This window comes from Capra hircus, chromosome 15 (genome assembly GCF_001704415.2).
Source record: "Capra hircus breed San Clemente chromosome 15, ASM170441v1, whole genome shotgun sequence".
Taxonomy (NCBI): domain Eukaryota; kingdom Metazoa; phylum Chordata; class Mammalia; order Artiodactyla; family Bovidae; genus Capra; species Capra hircus.
Window position 1 is genome coordinate 54,836,394 of NC_030822.1, and position 19,072 is coordinate 54,855,465.

Here is a 19,072-nt window from a genome sequence, read left to right on the forward strand (position 1 = left end):
TCAACCACTGAACCAGTAGGGAAGACCCTCTCAAGGGACTTATAATCACATCTGCAAAGTCTCTTCTGCAACTTAAAGGAACAGTCACAGGTTCCAGAGGGCAGGACATGGACATGTTGGCAGGGATAGGGGGACATTATTCTCCATCCACTTGCTACGCCTACTATAACTCTAGGAGATGACTATTGTTATCTTCGCTTAACAGATAAGCGACTGAGGTGTGGGGGAGGTTCAGCTAACAAGTGGGAGAGCTGGGATTCAAACTGAAGGTAGCCCAGCTCCAGAGCTTTCCCCTCTGAGGAGAAAGGCATGAGGCTACTAGAGTGGGAGAGGCCTGGAGCCCTGCCACTCTGGCATCTGGCAGACAGTAGCCCCTGGCTGAGTTCTGGAACCTTAGGGAGTTTCCTGGGTAGGTGGCACAGGACACATTTCTGCCCTGGGTCCTCAGTCCGGAGACCTGGGTTCTAAGTGCAGCCCTGCCTCCCATGCCCTGGGAGATCAGGGACACTGGGCAAATCCCTCCAGTCTTCAGTTTCCTCATCTGGAGATGGGGGTGGAGAGAGGCTGATCTCAAAACTCCTGTCTGCTTGCATGCTCACAGGTTCTATGACCCAGGCCCTGCCGGCGACCTGGTGTTGGGGGTCTCACACCTTCCAGGAGAAATCTCAGGAAATGTCACCGCAAACACCAGTGAACACACAGCATCAACTTCCCTGGGTCTGTCCTCCAGCCACCCCCATTTTTGTCTTCATTTTACTGATAGGAAACCAAACTCAGATTGCATACTGGGCTCATGAGCTTCCTCCAGGATTTTGCAAGTTGAAGGCAAAAATGGATGAAATAAGAGAACAGGCTCCTGCCGCTAGCAGTCCAGAGGTCCTTCCTCGACAGCCATCCCTCAGGGATGGTGTCCATTCTCACTTGTGTGGGATGCAAGGCCAAAATGAACAATGCAAAGATCTATGTATCCCATTTAAGTGACTGTCCTTTATTCAGAGATCATGCCCTTTTTCGGTGTTAAAAAATCTTTTTTATTTGTCCATGCCTCTCCACTTGAGGGATCTTAGTTCCCCAACCAGAGATGGAACCCAGACCCTTGGCAGGGAAAGCCCTTAATCCTAACCACTGGATCGCCACGGAAGTTCTTTAAAAAATAATCTTGGAATTTCTGTGGGAGGATAAGTGGTTATGACTTCGCCTTCCGATGCAGGGGGTGTACCAATCTCTGGTCAGGGAGCTAAGATTCCACACACCTCACGGCCATAAAACCAAAACATAAAACAGAAGCAATATTGTAACAGATTCAATAGAGACTTGAAAAAAAATCGGTTTGGAAGAGATTATGGTTGGTTACGGTTGATGGTAGGGTGTGGGTCAGGTTGGGAGTGGCGGTGCGTAAGATGACAAAATGAAAAGTTGGCAACTCTGTGTTGGTCTCTAGAGTGTGTTTGGAAATGTTAGACGTCTGAAAATCTGGGGGCCACTGCGTACCCTCCTCTCTCTCCTCAGGCAGCCTCCAAGCACAAGGTTCCCTTTGCTTTCCAGTCTGGGAGGTCTGCGAGGGCCTAGAGCGAGGTGGGGGTGAGAGAGAGATGGGACAGCCTTGATGGGAGAAACCTCTGCTGCCTTTGTGAAGCTGGGGCAGGGTGGGGGTGAGATAATCACCCTGGAATGCGAGGGGCCAGCAGGGGAGAATACCTCTTGAGTGGAGGAGTCCCAGCCGGCCTTGGCAGCCTCTGTGTTTTTCCTCCTTCCTTCCTCTCACCCGCTGCGATGGCACAATGGACAATGGCAGGCACACAATCCCCACGGAGGAGACGGGCCGGTGCGGCTGACCCCGACTCTGGGGACCTGCAAGCCTGTACCCACCCCTCCCACCCCTACTGGAACCCTTGATCCCTGGCCCTGCAGCCCCCGTAGCTTCCTGTTTGCCTGCTCTATTTGTCTGGCCCCAGGGACAGAGCTGATCCTTGAACTCTGAGTTCCACATCGCCAGGACCAGTGAGCAGCAGCAAGGCCTGGGCTGGGCTTATCAGCCTCTGAGCCCAGCCCTGCCTGGACACATAAATAGGCTGGGGGAGAGCTGGCTGATTAGACTGCTGGCCATTGAGGTAAGTGCTGCTACCCGCTCCCCAGCTCTAGGCATTTGAGGTTCTGGGATGCTGGCCGGAGCCTCTACCCCAGGCTGGGGGCTCTGGACCCCTGGCCCTCCCCACCCTGTGCCCCGCCTCCTCCTCCCTGGCTGGAGTGAGTAGGGGATGCATGGGCTTCTTCAAGCCCTGCTCAGCTGGGCCCCTCTTCTCTTCCAGGTCACCCACATCCCTTCAAGATGAAAGCTGTGGTGCTGACCTTGGCTGTGCTCTTCCTGACGGGTAGGTGCCCCCAACCTAGGGAGCCAAAGACTCGGGGGAGGCTTCTCCCTGAACCCCTGCGGACCACCCTCCTGGGCCCAGGAAGCAGAATTACTCCTTTGCACCCCTCTCCCCTGCTAAGCACTTCTGCTCAGATCCCAGCCCAGAGCTGGTCTGATCTGGGTCTCCCCTCTCCTTCCCAGGGAGCCAGGCTCGGCATTTCTGGCAGCAAGATGAGCCACAGTCGTCCTGGGATCGGGTGAAGGATTTTGCCACCGTGTATGTGGAAGCAATCAAGGATAGTGGCAGAGACTATGTGGCCCAATTTGAAGCCTCCGCTTTGGGAAAACAGCTCAAGTAAGAACCCGCTTGTGCCTGGGGCAGGGGTCGGGGGTGTCGGTGCTGGGGGATGGAGAAGCCTGTGGGAAGAAGCAGCCAGACTGGCCCAATCCCCACCTCCTATTTGATGGGCCTCATAGAAGCAAGAAGTGGGATCCACAAGCAGGATCAGGGCCCCCCAGCAAGGGGCAGACCAGCGCTGTCTGGTCAGTATTCTCTGCAATGCACTCTGCCCTTGCCTATTCTTAACTCCCTTCTCAGCTCCAGCCAGCAACAGAGATGGCTGTCTTCAGAGAGGAGGATGGGCTGGAAGAGTAGAGACTAGGTCCTTAAAAGGCCCACCTTTGGGGACAGACAGGATCAGGCACCAAAACCAGCTTCAGCTCTATCTCCTTCTAATTCCTGCATCCATCTGGTCAATGGGATGCAGTGGGGAGTGGGGGGCAGACCGTGGATGGGAGACGCTAGGCTAAGGATCTGTCCCCAGCTACCCCACGTTTAGGCACAGGTGTGCCCAGGTCTCACACGGGGCAAGCACGGGCGCTGGGCTGCAGCTCTGGGGGCAGCCAGGGGGCCCAGGAGGTGTAGCCTGAGCCCTCCTCTCTCTCCCCTTTCAGCCTGAAACTCCTGGACAACTGGGACACCCTGGCCAGCACGTTGTCCAAAGTGCGTGAACAGCTGGGCCCGGTGACCCAGGAGTTCTGGGACAACCTGGAGAAGGAGACAGCGTCGCTGAGGCAGGAGATGCACAAGGACCTGGAGGAGGTGAGGCAGAAGGTGCAGCCCTACCTGGACGAGTTCCAGAAGAAGTGGCACGAGGAGGTGGAGATCTACCGCCAGAAGGTGGCGCCGCTGGGCGAGGAGTTTCGCGAGGGCGCGCGCCAGAAGGTGCAGGAGCTGCAGGACAAGCTGAGCCCGCTGGCCCAGGAGCTCCGCGACCGCGCGCGCGCCCACGTGGAGACGCTGCGGCAGCAGCTGGCGCCCTACAGCGACGACCTGCGCCAGCGGCTGACCGCGCGCCTGGAGGCGCTCAAGGAGGGCGGCGGCAGCCTGGCGGAGTACCACGCCAAGGCCACCGAGCAGCTGAAGGCGCTGGGCGAGAAGGCCAAGCCGGCGCTGGAGGACCTCCGCCAGGGCCTGATGCCCGTGCTGGAGAGCCTCAAGGTCAGCATCCTGGCCGCCATCGACGAGGCCTCCAAGAAGCTGAACGCCCAGTGAGATGCCTCGGGCTGCCCCACGCTGGCCATCTCTTCGGTTTCTTAGAATAAACATTTCCGGAGTGGAACGCGCGTGATGGTTTTTTGTTGTTGTTGTTGTTGTTTGAAGATTCGATGATGATTTTTAAACAATAAAGTTTTCCAAAAGCCAAAAATTCTGTTTGGGGAGAATGGGCATGGGGGGATCCTGGAGGGGCCTCCAGGGGGTAGTGGTCAGGGACACCTGGTGATGTCCCAGTGGAGTCCTGAGCTCCAAACACTGGCCTCTCAGGGCCTTAGTGTTACAGGGACTGCTCGTCTGGGGGCTGAAGAGTGGGGTAGGAGATGCTCTTTCATTAGGAGGCCCAAACAGGAAGGAAAGAGAGGACCAGGCAAAGTGACAGATAATCCAATGCAGGTGCCCTGAAACAGCTTCAAGCAGGAAGTACTGGCTTTGCTGGGAGAAGTGGGCTCCCTGTCCCCAGTGTTTCTCCCGGCAGAGGACATAGTTCCCCAGCCCTTCTGCTCAAGGGCAGCTGAGGTTAGAGGGACCTCAATGAGCCTGTGGGCTTCAAGGTTCCCACAGTAACCTTCCTGTGGTTCCTTCCTAGGGCAGGTTCAAATGAAGGGCTTGGCGCTTGCTCCTTCCTCCCTTATTAATTCAAAATGTACTTTAACAAACACATCCTTTGTCACCAGGGCCTCTTGCCACTCCTCACACTCCCACCCAGCTCCAGAACAGCTGCTGTTTCCTCAGGCTCAGCAGTGCTAGCCCCATCTTCATGGCTCCAAGCCTGCCAGCCCCTGTATTCTGACCTAAGAAAAATAATCACCACCTCTTGCAAGTAACTAGCTCATTCTAATCTCCAAGATGCTTTCATATCCATCATCTCACTGTATGCTTTCCCAGATCCTGGGTGGTATGGATGCAGAAGCTAGAGCTTGGAGATGTGAACTCATTTCCAAGACTGAATAGCAGGATGCCCTAGGTTGCCCTTTCTAAAAATATGTGCCTTTGAGCATCCGTGATTATTAAAAAAAAAAAAAAAAAAAGGCCAGGCATTGAAGTTTGTATGTAATTGAGTGTTCCCAGCCAGCTCCTCTTCACACTAAGGTACACACCTCCTCTCCCCACCCCACCCCCACCATGTGCATGCTTGCGGCTTTAAGATGCAAAGATCTGGGCAGTGCACTCAGGGGGCTTCTCTTTCCCTCTCCTCTCAGGGCATTTTGCCCTTGGTGCTGGATAATCTACCCCTCCTCCATCTCCAGTGTATCTTAACTGCAAAAAGGAGTGGGCTTTTTTGGTTCCTAACCATTTGAGCTACGTTGTAACAACAATAGGAGTAACTAAGCCTTTTTCTGAGTCAGTTGAGCAGAATATGGCAGCTCACCTGGGCTTGAGGTCAAACAGTTTACTGACTCAGTGACACTGGGCAAGTGCCTTCACACTTGGGAGCCTCAGTCTTATCACTGGAAGAGCAGGGAGGGGAGCTGCTCAGGGGGTCTGTGGTTCTGGAACTCTCCTGCATGAACATTTGATGGGTGGTGGGGACACAAGGGCTGCAGCCTGTGTTGGGTGACCTCGCGCCCCTCCTTAATTCCCAGGACACAGGGCCCCCACTCCAGTCCTGGCCCCAAGGGGACAGTCAGCTCAGCCTGTAGTGACAAGGGCAGCCATTTGCCAGGTGCCTTGGAGGTGCCAGGTGCTGTGCACTCTCTCAGTGCCTTCATACATTCTCAACAGACCTACAATGGACCATGTACCATTGTACCCACTGTACAGATAAGAAACTGAGGCTGATATGAAGTGACAGAGCCAAGACTAGAGCCCAGGTGTATCTTACTTTAACCACCACCCCCTTTGGCCTCCTTCCCCCAAGTGCGGTTGGGGGAGGTGGGGGCAAGAAGCCCAGGCAGTGCACGTCCACCCCAGAATTTTGATGAAGACACACAGTCTCAACTCTGATAATGATGTAAAATGCCAGGTGCAAGGCCTGGCACAGAGCACACACTCAATCATGCTACACAGTACTTGAGAGTGTATTCAAATCTTGCCAGACCTAGCATCCCCTTTGATCCTCCACGCCAAACTGTCCGTGCAGGCAGGCGAGGTAAGGTCATTCCTACCTTGCTCCACCCAGCTGCTAAGAGGTGGGTGGGGCACCAGTCCCAGGCCTGCTTGAGTTGGAGTCAGTCCCGAGCCCACCCACAGAAGAACCCCAGCGCATTCTCGGCCCAAACATGGCAAGTGCAGGACACCCCACTCACGGCAGTTTCTCATCCAGCTTTATTGGAAGGCCAGCACACCCTGGGGTGGGCCCGGTCCGGGGTGGGGCGACAGGTCACTGAGAATGCTGTTCTTGTAAGTGACCTTTGGGGGCAGCCCTGGGAGGCTGCTGGACCCAAGGAGCTAGTAGGATGGATAGACAGGTGGACTTGGGGTACTGAGATCTCAGACGGCCTCACGGTGGAGACTGTGTGGGATTGGAAGCAGATTCCCGGATGTCACTTGAACTTGCCCTTGAACGAGCTCCAGTAGTCTTTCAGGGAGCTGAAGCTCTCAGTCATCCAGTCTCTGAAGGTCAAAAAAGTGAGGGGAGCAGCTGGGGTGGGGGTGAGAGTTGTCTCTGGGCAGTGACAACTATGGCACTCCCACCCTCCCCCCACTGGTGCTCTCCCAGCCCTCTCAACCCCACCCAGCAATGCCCCAAAGTTGGGACCCCCTATAGCTGCACCCCAGGAGAGGATGCTGAGGGTAATGATGGGAACCCAACCAAGGTCAACCCGAGTTTCTCCAGCTGCGGGCAGATGGTGGATCTGAAGCAAGCTGGAGAGGAGTGACTGATTTGGGAGATGTGTAAGGTCAGGACTGCCATTCTAGTGGAGGTGAGTGATCCCCCCTAGAATTGTACATCCTGGTGGCTCCAGGCGGGGTGGGGCAGAGGGAGGCAGTCTGTCATTTGGACAGTCATCAGAGGGTTGATAGCTGTGTGATCTGGAGCAGGTCACTTGGTTAAGTGAGCCTTGGTTTCCTAGTCTGCAAAATGGTGAAAATAATATCTACTCCATAGTGGGTCTTGAGGAGTAACAGTGTTTGTGAACACCTCTGCTATGGAAATGCCAATGCGGATGGAGTGGAGGTGGGGAAGTTGGGTGGGGATAGCAGAGGACTGGTGGGCAGGGGCAAGGTGGGAGAAGAAGCACTGACTTCTGCTCACATGCTCCAAGGACTTGAAACAAGTCAGAAACACAGACACACACTGGCACACACACACACACACACAAACTGGGCTGAAATTGAGTTGCTGCTAAGTCGCTTCAGTCGTGTCCGACTCTGTGCGACCCCATAGATGGCAGCCCACCGGACTCCCCCGTCCCCAGGATTCTCCAGGCAAGAACACTGGAATGGGTTGCCATTTCCTTCTCCAACGCATGAAAGCGAAAAGTGAAAGTGAAGTTGCTCAGTCATGTCCAACTCTTCAAGACCCCATGGACTGCAGCTTAGCAGGCTCCTCCGTCCATGGGACTTTCCAGGCAAGAGTACTGGAGTGGGGTGCCATTGCCTTCTCTGGAAATTAAGTTGGGTGGGGCTAAACCTCCAACCAGATTATCAGGAAAGGAAAATGGAAGTAAGGGCAAGGAGGGAGAAAGAAGGATGACAGAGGGAGGAGAGGCAAGATGCAGTGCCCCTCCGTCATCTCTCCCTGCGAGGGAGCCTGCCTTACAGAGAGAAAGGAAGCTCAGAGAGCCACAGCCCCCTGCCAAGCTTCTCACCAAGCAGGGGCAGGTAGGGCTGGGGGCGGGGAGGTGAGGGCATACCTGGTCTTCTGGACCACATCCTTGGCAGTTGTGGTGGCCTCCTTCACATAGCCCTTCATTTTGTCCAGAAGGGATCCCTCCTCAGCCTTGGTAGCTTCTATGAGGAGAGCGGCACTGAGTGGGGTGGATCAGCCTCTGGGGAACCTTTGGCTCCTGCCCAGCTCCCATCGGGGCCCTGCATTCCCCAGCCACCTGCCAAACTGCCCCGTCCCTGCCCCCAGCCCAGTCCCCTCCAGCATCTTACCGGGCAAGATCAGGAGTGCCAGGAAGGCAGCCACAAGGAGCAACCGGGGCTGCATGGTGCCTTGGTTCCTGCAGGGAAGGGACCTGTGAGCTGTTCCTCAAGTCCCCACCCCCTTCACCACCAGGCAGCCCTCCCTGGGGAGATGCGCTGGTCCCTAAAGCAGGGCCTGAGCTGGGTCAAGTCGGGAGGAGAGAGGGCTAATGTGGGGGAGGCTATGGGCTTTCTGACAGGGGACTTGGGGACCCAGGGCAGAGAGAGCAAGGAGGGTCATGGAGCAGGAACCCCCCAGACCAGGAATCAAGACACCTGGATTCTGGCCAGGTTTCTGCCACTAACACGCTGAGTGACTCTGGGTGACTCTCTGCCCTCGCCAGGGCTCAGGTTTTCTGTCTGGGGCACGACTGAGGTGTCTGAGTCTTCTTCTAATCCTAAACATGCAGAGCGAGCAGAAAATGGAGCCAGTGGCAGTCCCGGCTCCACCACTAGGCTCTGTGTGGCTTTGGGCAAGTGACCCCCTAGGGACCGTCTCCCCATCCATCAAGCCTTAAGGCTTCCTCAGCTGTACAAGCGCTTCTGCAGGCTTCGCTGGCTGGGCTGGGCACAGACCCCTCCCTATCCTGCTCTCCTCCCCGCAACCCCCAGGGAGCCTTACCTGGAGCAGCTGCCTCTTGGAATGAACTGCGTACGCAGGCAAGAGGGTTTGGACCTGTTTTATATTATCCCCAGGACACAGGGCAGCGTGAGGGCCCAGGCAGCCGGGCAAAGGTCACCTGCTGATCAATCTAGACCAGGCCCTGACAGAGGGTAGCCAGAGGCACCCAGGCCTGCTAGGAGTTGGGAAATCTCAAGAAAGCTGAGGGGGCCCACCCGGCTCTCTGCTAGCCCTATGGCTTGGGCCTGGGGAGACCCCATTTCTGAGCAGCCTGGTTCCCCAGGGAGAGGCTGGTGAGATGGGAGAAGGGATTGGGAGACAAACCTCGTTCATCCCTTTGCCCTTGGTTTCCAGGTCCTTCCCCACTTTAAGCCCTGCCAACAGCCTGCAAAGTGGGGGTGATGTGAGAGGGGGACTGGCTTCTTCAGACTGGACACAACTCAGCTGGCTGGGCTGGGGTGTCTAGAGTGAACTCACAGAAGGCCTGAGGGCAAGGGCTTGTGCAGAGATGGGACACAGTTGAGCGCCCACAGCCCCCTCCCCAGGATCTCCATCTCTGAGCTTCAGTCCCGGGTGCAGCTGACCCAAAAGCCTCCTTGAACTGTTTGATCCCAGAGCAGCGGGTGGTGGAGGAAGGTCAAAGGCTGCTGAGCCCCAAGCCTTTATCCTACCGCCTTCTCTCCTCACCTTGCCCTCTGGACCCACTGATAACGTCCCCAGGTGGCAGGATCCGGGCTCCTAGTTGAGGCCCTACCCTGACTGCGCCGCTGGGCCTGAGGCCAGCGCTGAGTACCTCTCGACCTCAGGCCTCAACCTCCTCAGCTTGGAGATACCAGTCCCCGTAGTCCCCTGGCTGGAAGGAACCAAGTTTGTGGTGCAGCCAGTCTAGCGGAGAGAGGGGCCAGACAAGCTCTAAGGGGCAGTCATCTGTCCAGCATAGGTCTGGGTCCTTCCCAGGGTGAAGTGTCCCCTGGGCCCATACTGGGAGCTGTAGCCTGAATGGCAGGATCAGGGGGCTTTGTCTTCTGGATGTGAAGACTTCAGAGTCAAGAAAATCTCAGTTTAAATGATGCTTTTGGCACTTACTCATATGACCCAGGGCCAGAGAGCTAACATCTCAGTGCCTTGATGTTCTCTGTAAAATGGGGCTAGACCTCTGATATGCTAGCGTTGTAAAAGTTTCTGAAAGGGTTAGTTGGCCACTCATGTCTGACTCTTTATGACCACCCAGAAATCACCAGGCTTCTCTGTCCATGAGATTCTCTAGGCAGAAACACTGGAATGGTTGGCCATTTCCTCCTCCAGGGGATCTTCCCGACCCAAGGATGGAATACAGGTCTCTTGTATTGTAGGTGGATTCTTTACCAGCCGAGCCAGCAGGGAAGGCCAGAATTCTTGTGAAATATACATGAAATAGGTACAAAGACCACGAAGGGGGCTCAATAAATCTCTCCTTTCTTACAAATACCTGTCCATCCTCAGACAGCATAGTCTAAAGTCAGGATGAGCCTCCAATGTAGAAGTAGGGCTTTTGGCAGGCAGCCTTCTTCTTGTCACGCGAGTGTCTATTCCTCGGTTCTTTGTCTCGTCACAACAAAGATTTGGAGTGACGGTCATTAAAGCCCCCTCGGCGAGTCACAGCTCTCAGGTCTTGGATAGACCGTGTTATAGCTCTCAGGTCTCGAAAGGACCATTTTATAGCTGTTAGACAAATCAGTGTTACAGCTCAGTGTTACAGCTCTATTTTATTTAGAAGATGGCAGGGAAATCCATCTTCGAGGCATGAGGACACGTTGATCTAAAGACACGAGGAGAAAAGCGTGGGGGAGCGCGCGGGGGAGGGAGAGAGAGAGAAAGGGCGCACGCACGCGGGAGAGAAAGAAAGGGAGAAAAGTGCTTTGGCTCCTCTTTTCATACGTTTTTCCCTCCACCTGGGCAGCCCTGTGCAAACTGGGCTTAGCCAGGAGTGCTGCTGAAGTCTTCACTCTGGTCCTCGGACCTTCCTTTGACCTTCCTTGTCTTTTAGCCACCACCATTTTGGACTCCTTTTCCCTATTCTACCTACCGAAAATTCTCAAGAAGAAGCAACTAAACATAACCATGTGAAACCAGAGGCCCAGTAAAGGGACCTGGCCCTACCTTCAGAATTCTTTATCTGTGGCTGAAAATTGAAATTTCTCCTTAGAGATTTGTTTCTTTGACTGAAACCTGATTATCTGTAAAACTGCAAATAGATTCCTGTGAAGTAGATATTATTAACCCCATTTGATAGGCAGAAACCTAAGGCAGGGCTGGAGACATAGCCAGGTGCCCATATTCCATCCATGGCAGAGTTGGGAACCAGAATCCAGGTCTTCTAATACGCACACCGGGACCAAACCACATGGAGAGATGAGACCCTTGGAGGTTTATCAGTCACTCAGAGTGCATCAGTTTCAGTCTCTTCCTCAGCACAGACTGTGGTGATGGCGTGGGGAGGGGAGGAAGGTGACTGGGAGGTCCTGAAGGATTTGGACTTTGGGGAGGTAGAGGGCAGCCATGTCCACTTCCCTCTTTGTTCTGATCTGTTCCTTCTCCCCGGAAGTGAGGGTCACAGTGGGAATCCAGATTCCAGGCTGGGCTGGGGCATGCTGGGTTGGACTGGCTAGAACCCTTGGCCCTGGTTCCTCCAACTCTCCTTCCATGTGTGTGGAGCCTCTGGAGGAGGTCGCCCTCTCTCCCCTGGGTGGCAATGGGCCAGTGAGCCCAGGGAGGTCAGAAGATGTGGGCAGAGAGACCCAGCGGTGTGGTGTCAAGCTGGGTAGAGAACCGGAGAGGGTGGGCCTCTGCAGCTGGGTTCAGACATGCCCTGGGGCCTTACCTCATTCCAAGGGCTTGGCCTCTGTATGCCTGTGCCCCTCCCAGCAGCTCTGGGTGGGTCTCAGTGGGGCGATCTGAGGAAGGGTCTGATCAGTGGCCCAGCCTAAGCTGCCTCTCCTTCCCTTCTTCTCTCCCTCCCCCAAGCATAGCTCCCCTGGGATGAGAATGCTGCTCCAGCCCTGGCCCCCATACCTGGCAACTGGCAGGGAGGAGGGGCGGGAGGATGAGGAGAAGGTCTGACCAGCTGGGGCCGAAAGTGGTCCTCTAGGGTTAGACTAAATCTCTCTGCTTCCACCTGTGTGCGAGTGAGGCTTAGCTCAAGAGCCTCTGTGACCCATGCCCCTGCCACAAGGCTGGACTGGGCAGCGCTGACTCAGCCCTGCCAGCCAGAGGCCCTGGTTCACCATGGCCTTCTGTGCTGGAAGTTCCTCCTAGTGTCTCACCCAGATCTTCCCACCCGGGAGCCACCCCCTTTGAGTTCTGCCCTGGGTGGACGGCCAGTGTGGAGCAAACACGGGGACCTGTGTCCATGTGATCTGCCCGTCCCTGGCTGGGCCTGAGTCGTTCCCTCCTGCTTCTGGGCTCGGGCTGCCCACCGGTTTGATCTCTCCTGGGGGAGCAGGAGGGTGGCCATAAGTGATGCTAGAGTCTCAGCCTCATCACCTCATTGACCGTTAGGTCTGTCTGTTGTACAGATAAGGAGATTGAGGCTCAGAAAGGGATATGATTCACCGAACGTCACATAGCCCTTTGTGCCCACCCATGTGGCCGTGTCCTGACTCACAGGGCCAGGGTCTGCTGGAGCTGCCGGCGCTCACGTCCTTTCCATCAGCAGCTCAAACAATCTAAGACAGGGCACAGTTCAGTTCAGTCGCTCAGTCGTGTCCGACTCTTTGCAACCCCATGAATTGCATCACGCCAGGCCTCCATGTCCATCACCAACTCCCGGAGTTTACTCAAAGTCATGTCCATTGAGTCGGTGATGCCATCCAACCATCTCATCCTCTATCATCCCCTTCTCCTCCCACCTTCAACCATTCCCAGAATCAGGGTCTTTTCAAATGAGGGGACACAGGGGCCTCTCATTCTCTGCCACACCCTAGAAGTAACCTGTTCATGGACTGATACACAGCATGCTCCCCGGGACTTCCTCGGCTGTCCAGTGGTCAAGACTCTGCACTTTCACTCGAGGGAGCACAGGTCCCATCTCTGGTTGTGGAACTAAGATCCTGCATGCCAGACAATGTGTCCAAAACGCAAACAAAAAAACCCATGATCCCAACCAAGGAGGTCAAACTCAACTGAGAGTCCTTGGTGACTCACTGCCCTCTTTGCCTTTGGCCCGGTTTTGGGGAAGGTGTGGGGCCAGAGGTGAGCACCTACTTTGCACCCAGCCCATGCTAGACTGTGCTTGATTTGGGAGTGTTGCAAGGCGGTGAAGTTTTCAGGGGCAAAACATGGCTCATGCTTGATGAGCGCTGACTGTGGGCCAGGTATGGCTCCCAGCATTACTCAGCTTACCTTCCTGACCCGGTAGTCAAGAGGCATGCACTAGTGTATCCCCTACTGAGGCACACACGGGGCTCAGAGAGATTAAGAAACTTGCCCAAGGTCACACAGTCAGTATGTATGGAGCCCACACACAAACCCAAGGAGTCTGATCCCAGCATTGGAAGCCTTAATAACTACCGTGAGATGGTAGGGGCAGACCAGTGCTGTCTGGTTGCTATTTTCTGCAAAGCACTCCTCCCCTTCCTATTCTTAACTCCCTTCTCAGCTCCAGCCAGCAACAGAGGCTGCCTTCAGAGAGGAGGATGGGCTGGAAGAGTAGAGACTAGGTCCTTAAAAGGCCCACCTTTGGGGACAGACAGGATCAGGCACCAAAACCAGCTTCAGCTCTATCTCCTTCTAATTCCTGCATCCATCTGGTCAATGGGATGCAGTGGGGAGTGGGGGGCAGACCGTGGATGGGAGACGCTAGGCTAAGGATCTGTCCCCAGCTACCCCACGTTTAGGCACAGGTGTGCCCAGGTCTCACACGGGGCAAGCACGGGCGCTGGGCTGCAGCTCTGGGGGCAGCCAGGGGGCCCAGGAGGTGTAGCCTGAGCCCTCCTCTCTCTCCCCTTTCAGCCTGAAACTCCTGGACAACTGGGACACCCTGGCCAGCACGTTGTCCAAAGTGCGTGAACAGCTGGGCCCGGTGACCCAGGAGTTCTGGGACAACCTGGAGAAGGAGACAGCGTCGCTGAGGCAGGAGATGCACAAGGACCTGGAGGAGGTGAGGCAGAAGGTGCAGCCCTACCTGGACGAGTTCCAGAAGTGGCACGAGGAGGTGGAGATCTACCGCCAGAAGGTGGCGCCGCTGGGCGAGGAGTTTCGCGAGGGCGCGCGCCAGAAGGTGCAGGAGCTGCAGGACAAGCTGAGCCCGCTGGCCCAGGAGCTCCGCGACCGCGCGCGCGCCCACGTGGAGACGCTGCGGCAGCAGCTGGCGCGCTACAGCGACGACCTGCGCCAGCGGCTGACCGCGCGCCTGGAGGCGCTCAAGGAGGGCGGCGGCAGCCTGGCGGAGTACCACGCCAAGGCCACCGAGCAGCTGAAGGCGCTGGGCGAGAAGGCCAAGCCGGCGCTGGAGGACCTCCGCCGGGAAGGTTCAAACAGGATGGAAATAGAGAACCAGGCAAAGTGACGGATGATCCAATGCAGGTGCCCTGAAAGAGCTTCAAGCAGGAAGTACTGGCTTTGCTGGGAGCAGTGGGCTCCCTGTCCCCAGCGTTTCCCTCGGGCAGAGGACATAGCTCCCCAGCCCTCTTGCTCAAGGGCAGCCAAGGTTGAAGGGACTTCAGCGAGCCTGTGGACTTGAAGGATTAGGGCAGGTTCAAATGAAGGGCTTGGTGCTTGCTCCTTCCTCCCTTACTAATTCAAAATACACTTTACAAAACTCTTACCTTTTCCTTTTTCACCAAGGCCTCTTGCCACTATTCACCCTCCCTGTCTGCTCAGGAAAAGCTGCAGTTTCCTTAGGCCCTGCCGTGCCAGCCCCATCCTTGGGGCTACAGACCTGTCAGGCCCGTTGTTTCTGACCTGAGTCAGAAAAACAATCACCATCTCTTGCAGTAACTAGCATATTCCAGTCTCCAAGAAGCTTTTCTATGCATCGTTTCACTGCATCCTTTCCCAGATCCTAGGTAGATTAAATGGATGGGAAATAGATGGGGAAACCGTGGAAACAGTGTCAGACTTTATTTTTGGGGGCTCCAAAATCACTGCAGATGGTGACGGCAGCCATGAAATTAAAAGATGCTTACTCCTTGGAAGATAAGTTATGACCAACCTCGATAGTATATTCAAAAGCAGAGACATTACTTTGCCAACAAAGGTCCGTTTAGTCAAGGCTATGGTTTTTCCTGTGGTCATGTATGGATGTGAGAGTTGGACTGTGAAGAAAGCTGAGCGCCGAAGAATTGATGCTTTTGAACTGTGGTGTTGGAGAAGACTCTTGAGAGTCCCTTGGACTGCAGGGAGATCCAACCAGTCCATTCTGAAGGAGATCAGCCCTGGGATTTCTTTGAAGGGAATGATGCTGAAGCTGAAACTCCAGTACTTTGGCCACCTCATGCAAAGAGTTGACTCATTGGAAAAGACTCTGATGCTGGGAGGGATTGGCGGCAGGAGGAGAAGGGGACGACAGAGGATGAGATGGCTGGATGGCATCACTGACTTGATGGACGTGAGTCTGAGTGAACTCCAGGAGTTGCTGATGGACAGGGAGGCCTGGCGTGATGCAATTCATGGGGTTGCAAAGAGTCGGACATGACTGAGTGACTGAACTGAACTGAACTGAACTGATGGATGCAGAAGTTAGAGCTTGGAAACGTGGGGTCATTTCCAAGATTGAACAGCAGGTTGGGCTAGGTTGCCCTTTCTAGACCTATGTACTCCTGAGCATCTGTGATTATGTTTCTTTAAAAAAGTTGCTATCCATTCTAGTTTGTATGGACTTGAGTGTTCCCAGCAAGCCCCTCTTCACACTCAGGTATACACCACCACCCCCCGACCCCGCCCACCATGTGCATGTTTGTGGCTAAACAACAGTAGGAGTAACTACGCCTTTCTCTGTGTCAGCTGAGCAGAATATGGCAGCTCACTTGGGCTTGAGGTCAAGCTCTGCTGTTTGCTGACTCAGTGACACTGGGCAAGTGCCTTCACACTTGGGAGCCTCAGTCTTATCACTGGAAGAGCAGGGAGGGGAGCTGCTCAGGTAGTCTGTGGTTCTGGAACTCTCCTACATGAACATCTGACGGGTGGTGGGGTATCTTACTTTAACCACCACCCCCTTTGGCCTCCTTCCCCCAAGTGCGGTTGGGGGAGGTGGGGGCAAGAAGCCCAGGCAGTGCACGTCCACCCCAGAATTTTGATGAAGACACACAGTCTCAACTCTGATAATGATGTAAAATGCCAGGTGCAAGGCCTGGCACAGAGCACACACTCAATCATGCTACACAGTACTTGAGAGTGTATTCAAATCTTGCCAGACCTAGCATCCCCTTTGATCCTCCACGCCAAACTGTCCGTGCAGGCAGGCGAGGTAAGGTCATTCCTACCTTGCTCCACCCAGCTGCTAAGAGGTGGGTGGGGCACCAGTCCCAGGCCTGCTTGAGTTGGAGTCAGTCCCGAGCCCACCCACAGAAGAACCCCAGCGCATTCTCGGCCCAAACATGGCAAGTGCAGGACACCCCACTCACGGCAGTTTCTCATCCAGCTTTATTGGAAGGCCAGCACACCCTGGGGTGGGCCAGGTCTGGGGTGGGGCGGGAGGTCACTGAGAATGCTGTTCTTGTAAGTGACCTTTGGGGGCAGCCCTGGGAGGCTGCTGGACCCAAGGAGCTAGTAGGATGGACAGGGGGACTTGGGGTACTGAGATCTCAGGCGGCCTCAGGACTGGAGGGATTGGAGGCAGATTCCCAGAAGTCAGTGAACTTGCCCTTGAACGAGCTCCAGTAGTCTTTCAGGGAGCTGAAGCTCTCAGTCATCCAGTCTCTGAAGGTCAAAAAAGTGAGGGGAGCAGCTGGGGTGGGAGTGAGAGTTGTCTCTGGGCAGTGACAACTATGGCACTCCCACCCTCCCCCCACTGGTGCTCTCCCAGCCCTCTCAACCCCACCCAGCAATGCCCCAAGGTTGGGACCCCCTATAGCTGCACCCCAGGAGAGGATGCTGAGGGTAATGATGGGAACCCAACCAAGGTCAACCCGAGTTTCTCCAGCTGCGGGCAGATGGTGGATCTGAAGCAAGCTGGAGAGGAGTGACTGATTTGGGAGATGTGTAAGGTCAGGACTGCCATTCTAGTGGAGGCGAGTGATCCCCCCTAGAATTGTACATCCTGGTGGCTCCAGGCGGGGTGGGGCAGAGGGAGGCAGTCTGTCATTTGGACAGTCATCAGAGGGTTGATAGCTGTGTGATCTGGAGCAGGTCACTTGGTTAAGTGAGCCTTGGTTTTCTAGTCTGCAAAATGGAGAAATAACATCCACTCTACGGTGGGTCCTGAGGACTAGAGGTGTTTGTGAACACCTCTGCTATGGAAATGCCAATGAGGATGGAGTGGAGGTGGGGAAGTTGGGTGGGGATAGCAAAGGACTGGTGGGCAGGGGCAAGGAGGGAGAGGAAGGACCGACCTCTGCTCACATGCGCCCAAGGACTTGAAACAAGTCAGAAACACAGACACACACACACACTGGGCTGAAATTGCCTTGAAAGTGAAAATTGCTCAGTGGTGTCCAACTCTTTGCGACCCCATGGACTGTACAGTCCATAGCATTTTCCAGGCCACAATACTGGAGTGGGTAGCCTTTCCCTTCTCCAGGGAATCTTCCCAACCCAGGGATCGAACCCAGGTCTCCCGCATTGCAGGCGGATTCTTTACCAGCTGAGCCACAAGGGAAGCCCGAGAACACTGGAGTGGGTAGCCTATCCCTTCTCCAGTGGATCTTTCTAACCCAGGAATCGAACCGGGGTCTCCTGCATTGCAGGTGGATTCTTTACCAACTGAGCTATCAGGGAAGCCCCCAAAATTGCGTTGGGTGGATCCAAACCTCCAGATTATCAGAAAAGGAAAATGGAAATGAGGGCAAGGAGGAAGAAAGGAAGATGACAAAGGGTGTCGAGGTGGGATGCTGTGCCTCTCCATCATCTCTCCCTGCAAGGGAGCCTGTTTTACAGAGAGAAAGCAGGTTCAACGAGGCGCAGGTCCTAAGTGGACATGGGAGAGACACAGGACCCCTATGGGGGCTCTCACCAAGTCCCGGGCAGGCAGCAACCAAAGGCAGGAAAGTGAGGGTGTACCTGGCCTGCTGGGCCACCTGGGACTCCTGAACACTGCTCAGGGCATCCTTGGCGGTCTTGGTGGCCTCCTTCACATAGCCCTGCATCTTGTCCAGCAGGGATCCCTCCTCGGCCTTGGTAGTTTCTGGGAGAAGAGCACGACTGAGTGGGGTGGATCAGCTTCTGGGGAGCCCTTGGCTCCTGATCAGCCCCCCACTGGGGGCTGGTATCCCCCAGCCACTTGCCAAGCCATCCCCTTCCCACGCCCAGCCCAGTTCCCACTGGCTGCTTACCGGGCAAGACCAGGAGTGCCAGGAAGGCAGCAAGAAGGAGTAGCCGGGGCTGCATGGCACCTTGGTTCCTGCAGGGAAGGGTCCTGTGAGCTGTTCCTCAAGTCCCCACCCCCTCCACCACCACCAGGCGGCCCTCCCTGGGGAGATGTGGTGGTCCCTAAAACAGGGCCTGAGCCAGGTCAAGTCGGGAGGAGAGAGGGCTAATATGGGGGAGGCTATGGGCTTTCTGACAGGGTACTTGGGGACCCAAGGCAGAGAGAGCGAGGGGGGTCATGGAGCAGGAACCCCCCAGACCAGGAATCAAGACACCTGGATTCTGGCCAGGTTTCTGCCACTAACACGCTGAGTGACTCTGGGTGACTCTCTGCCCTTGCCAGGGCTCAGGTTTTCTGTCTGGGGCACGACTGAGGTGTCTGAGTCTTCTTCTAATCCTAAACATGCAGAGCGAGCAGAAAATGGAGCCAGTGGCAGTCCCGGCTCCACCACTAGGCTCTGTGTGGCTTTGGGCAAGTGACCCCCTAGGGACCTCGGTCAAGTGACCCCCTAGGGACCTCGGTCTCCCCATCCATCAAGCCTTAAGGCTTCCTCAGCTGTACAAGCGCTTCTGCAGGCTTCGCTGGCTGGGCTGGGCACAGACCCCCATCTGCTCCTCCCCATCCTGCTCTCCTCCCCGCAACCCCCAGGGAGCCTTACCTGGAGCAGCTGCCTCTTGGGATGAACTGCGTACGCAGGCAAGAGGGTTTGGACCTGTTTTATATTATCCCCAGGACACAGGGCAGCGTGAGGGCCCAGGCAGCCGGGCAAAGGTCACCTGCTGATCAATCTAGACCAGGCCCTGACAGAGGGTAGCCAGAGGCACCCAGGCCTGCTAGGAGTTGGGAAATCTCTAGAAAGCTGAGGGGGCCCACCACGCTCTCTGCTACCCCTATGGCTTAGATCCGGGGAGACCCCATTTCTGAGCAGCCTGGTTCCCCAGGGAGAGGCTGGTGAGATGGGAGAAG

The 19,072-nt window shown here is 55.6% G+C and overlaps 3 protein-coding genes across 3 annotated transcripts; 2 read left to right on the forward strand and 1 right to left on the reverse strand.

Annotated features, from left to right (window-relative positions):
• Positions 1,930 to 3,975, forward strand: APOA1 (apolipoprotein A1). Its single transcript, XM_018059749.1, has 4 exons — positions 1,930 to 2,111; positions 2,310 to 2,372; positions 2,555 to 2,708; positions 3,308 to 3,975. The coding sequence occupies exons 2-4, from the start codon at positions 2,330 to 2,332 to the stop codon at positions 3,906 to 3,908; spliced, it is 798 nt and encodes a 265-aa protein (XP_017915238.1). The 5' UTR covers positions 1,930 to 2,111; positions 2,310 to 2,329; the 3' UTR covers positions 3,909 to 3,975.
• On the forward strand, positions 11,070 to 14,404 carry LOC102179867 (apolipoprotein A-I). Its single transcript, XM_018058922.1, has 2 exons — positions 11,070 to 11,129; positions 13,565 to 14,404. Exons 1-2 carry the CDS (start codon positions 11,070 to 11,072, stop codon positions 14,147 to 14,149), a joined length of 645 nt encoding a protein of 214 aa, XP_017914411.1. The 3' UTR covers positions 14,150 to 14,404.
• APOC3 (apolipoprotein C3) lies at positions 16,202 to 18,851 on the reverse strand. Its single transcript, XM_005689483.3, has 4 exons — positions 18,765 to 18,851; positions 18,072 to 18,139; positions 17,800 to 17,923; positions 16,202 to 16,500 (listed from the first exon to the last, which is right to left on the reverse strand). The coding sequence occupies exons 2-4, from the start codon at positions 18,124 to 18,126 to the stop codon at positions 16,386 to 16,388; spliced, it is 294 nt and encodes a 97-aa protein (XP_005689540.1). The 5' UTR covers positions 18,127 to 18,139; positions 18,765 to 18,851; the 3' UTR covers positions 16,202 to 16,385.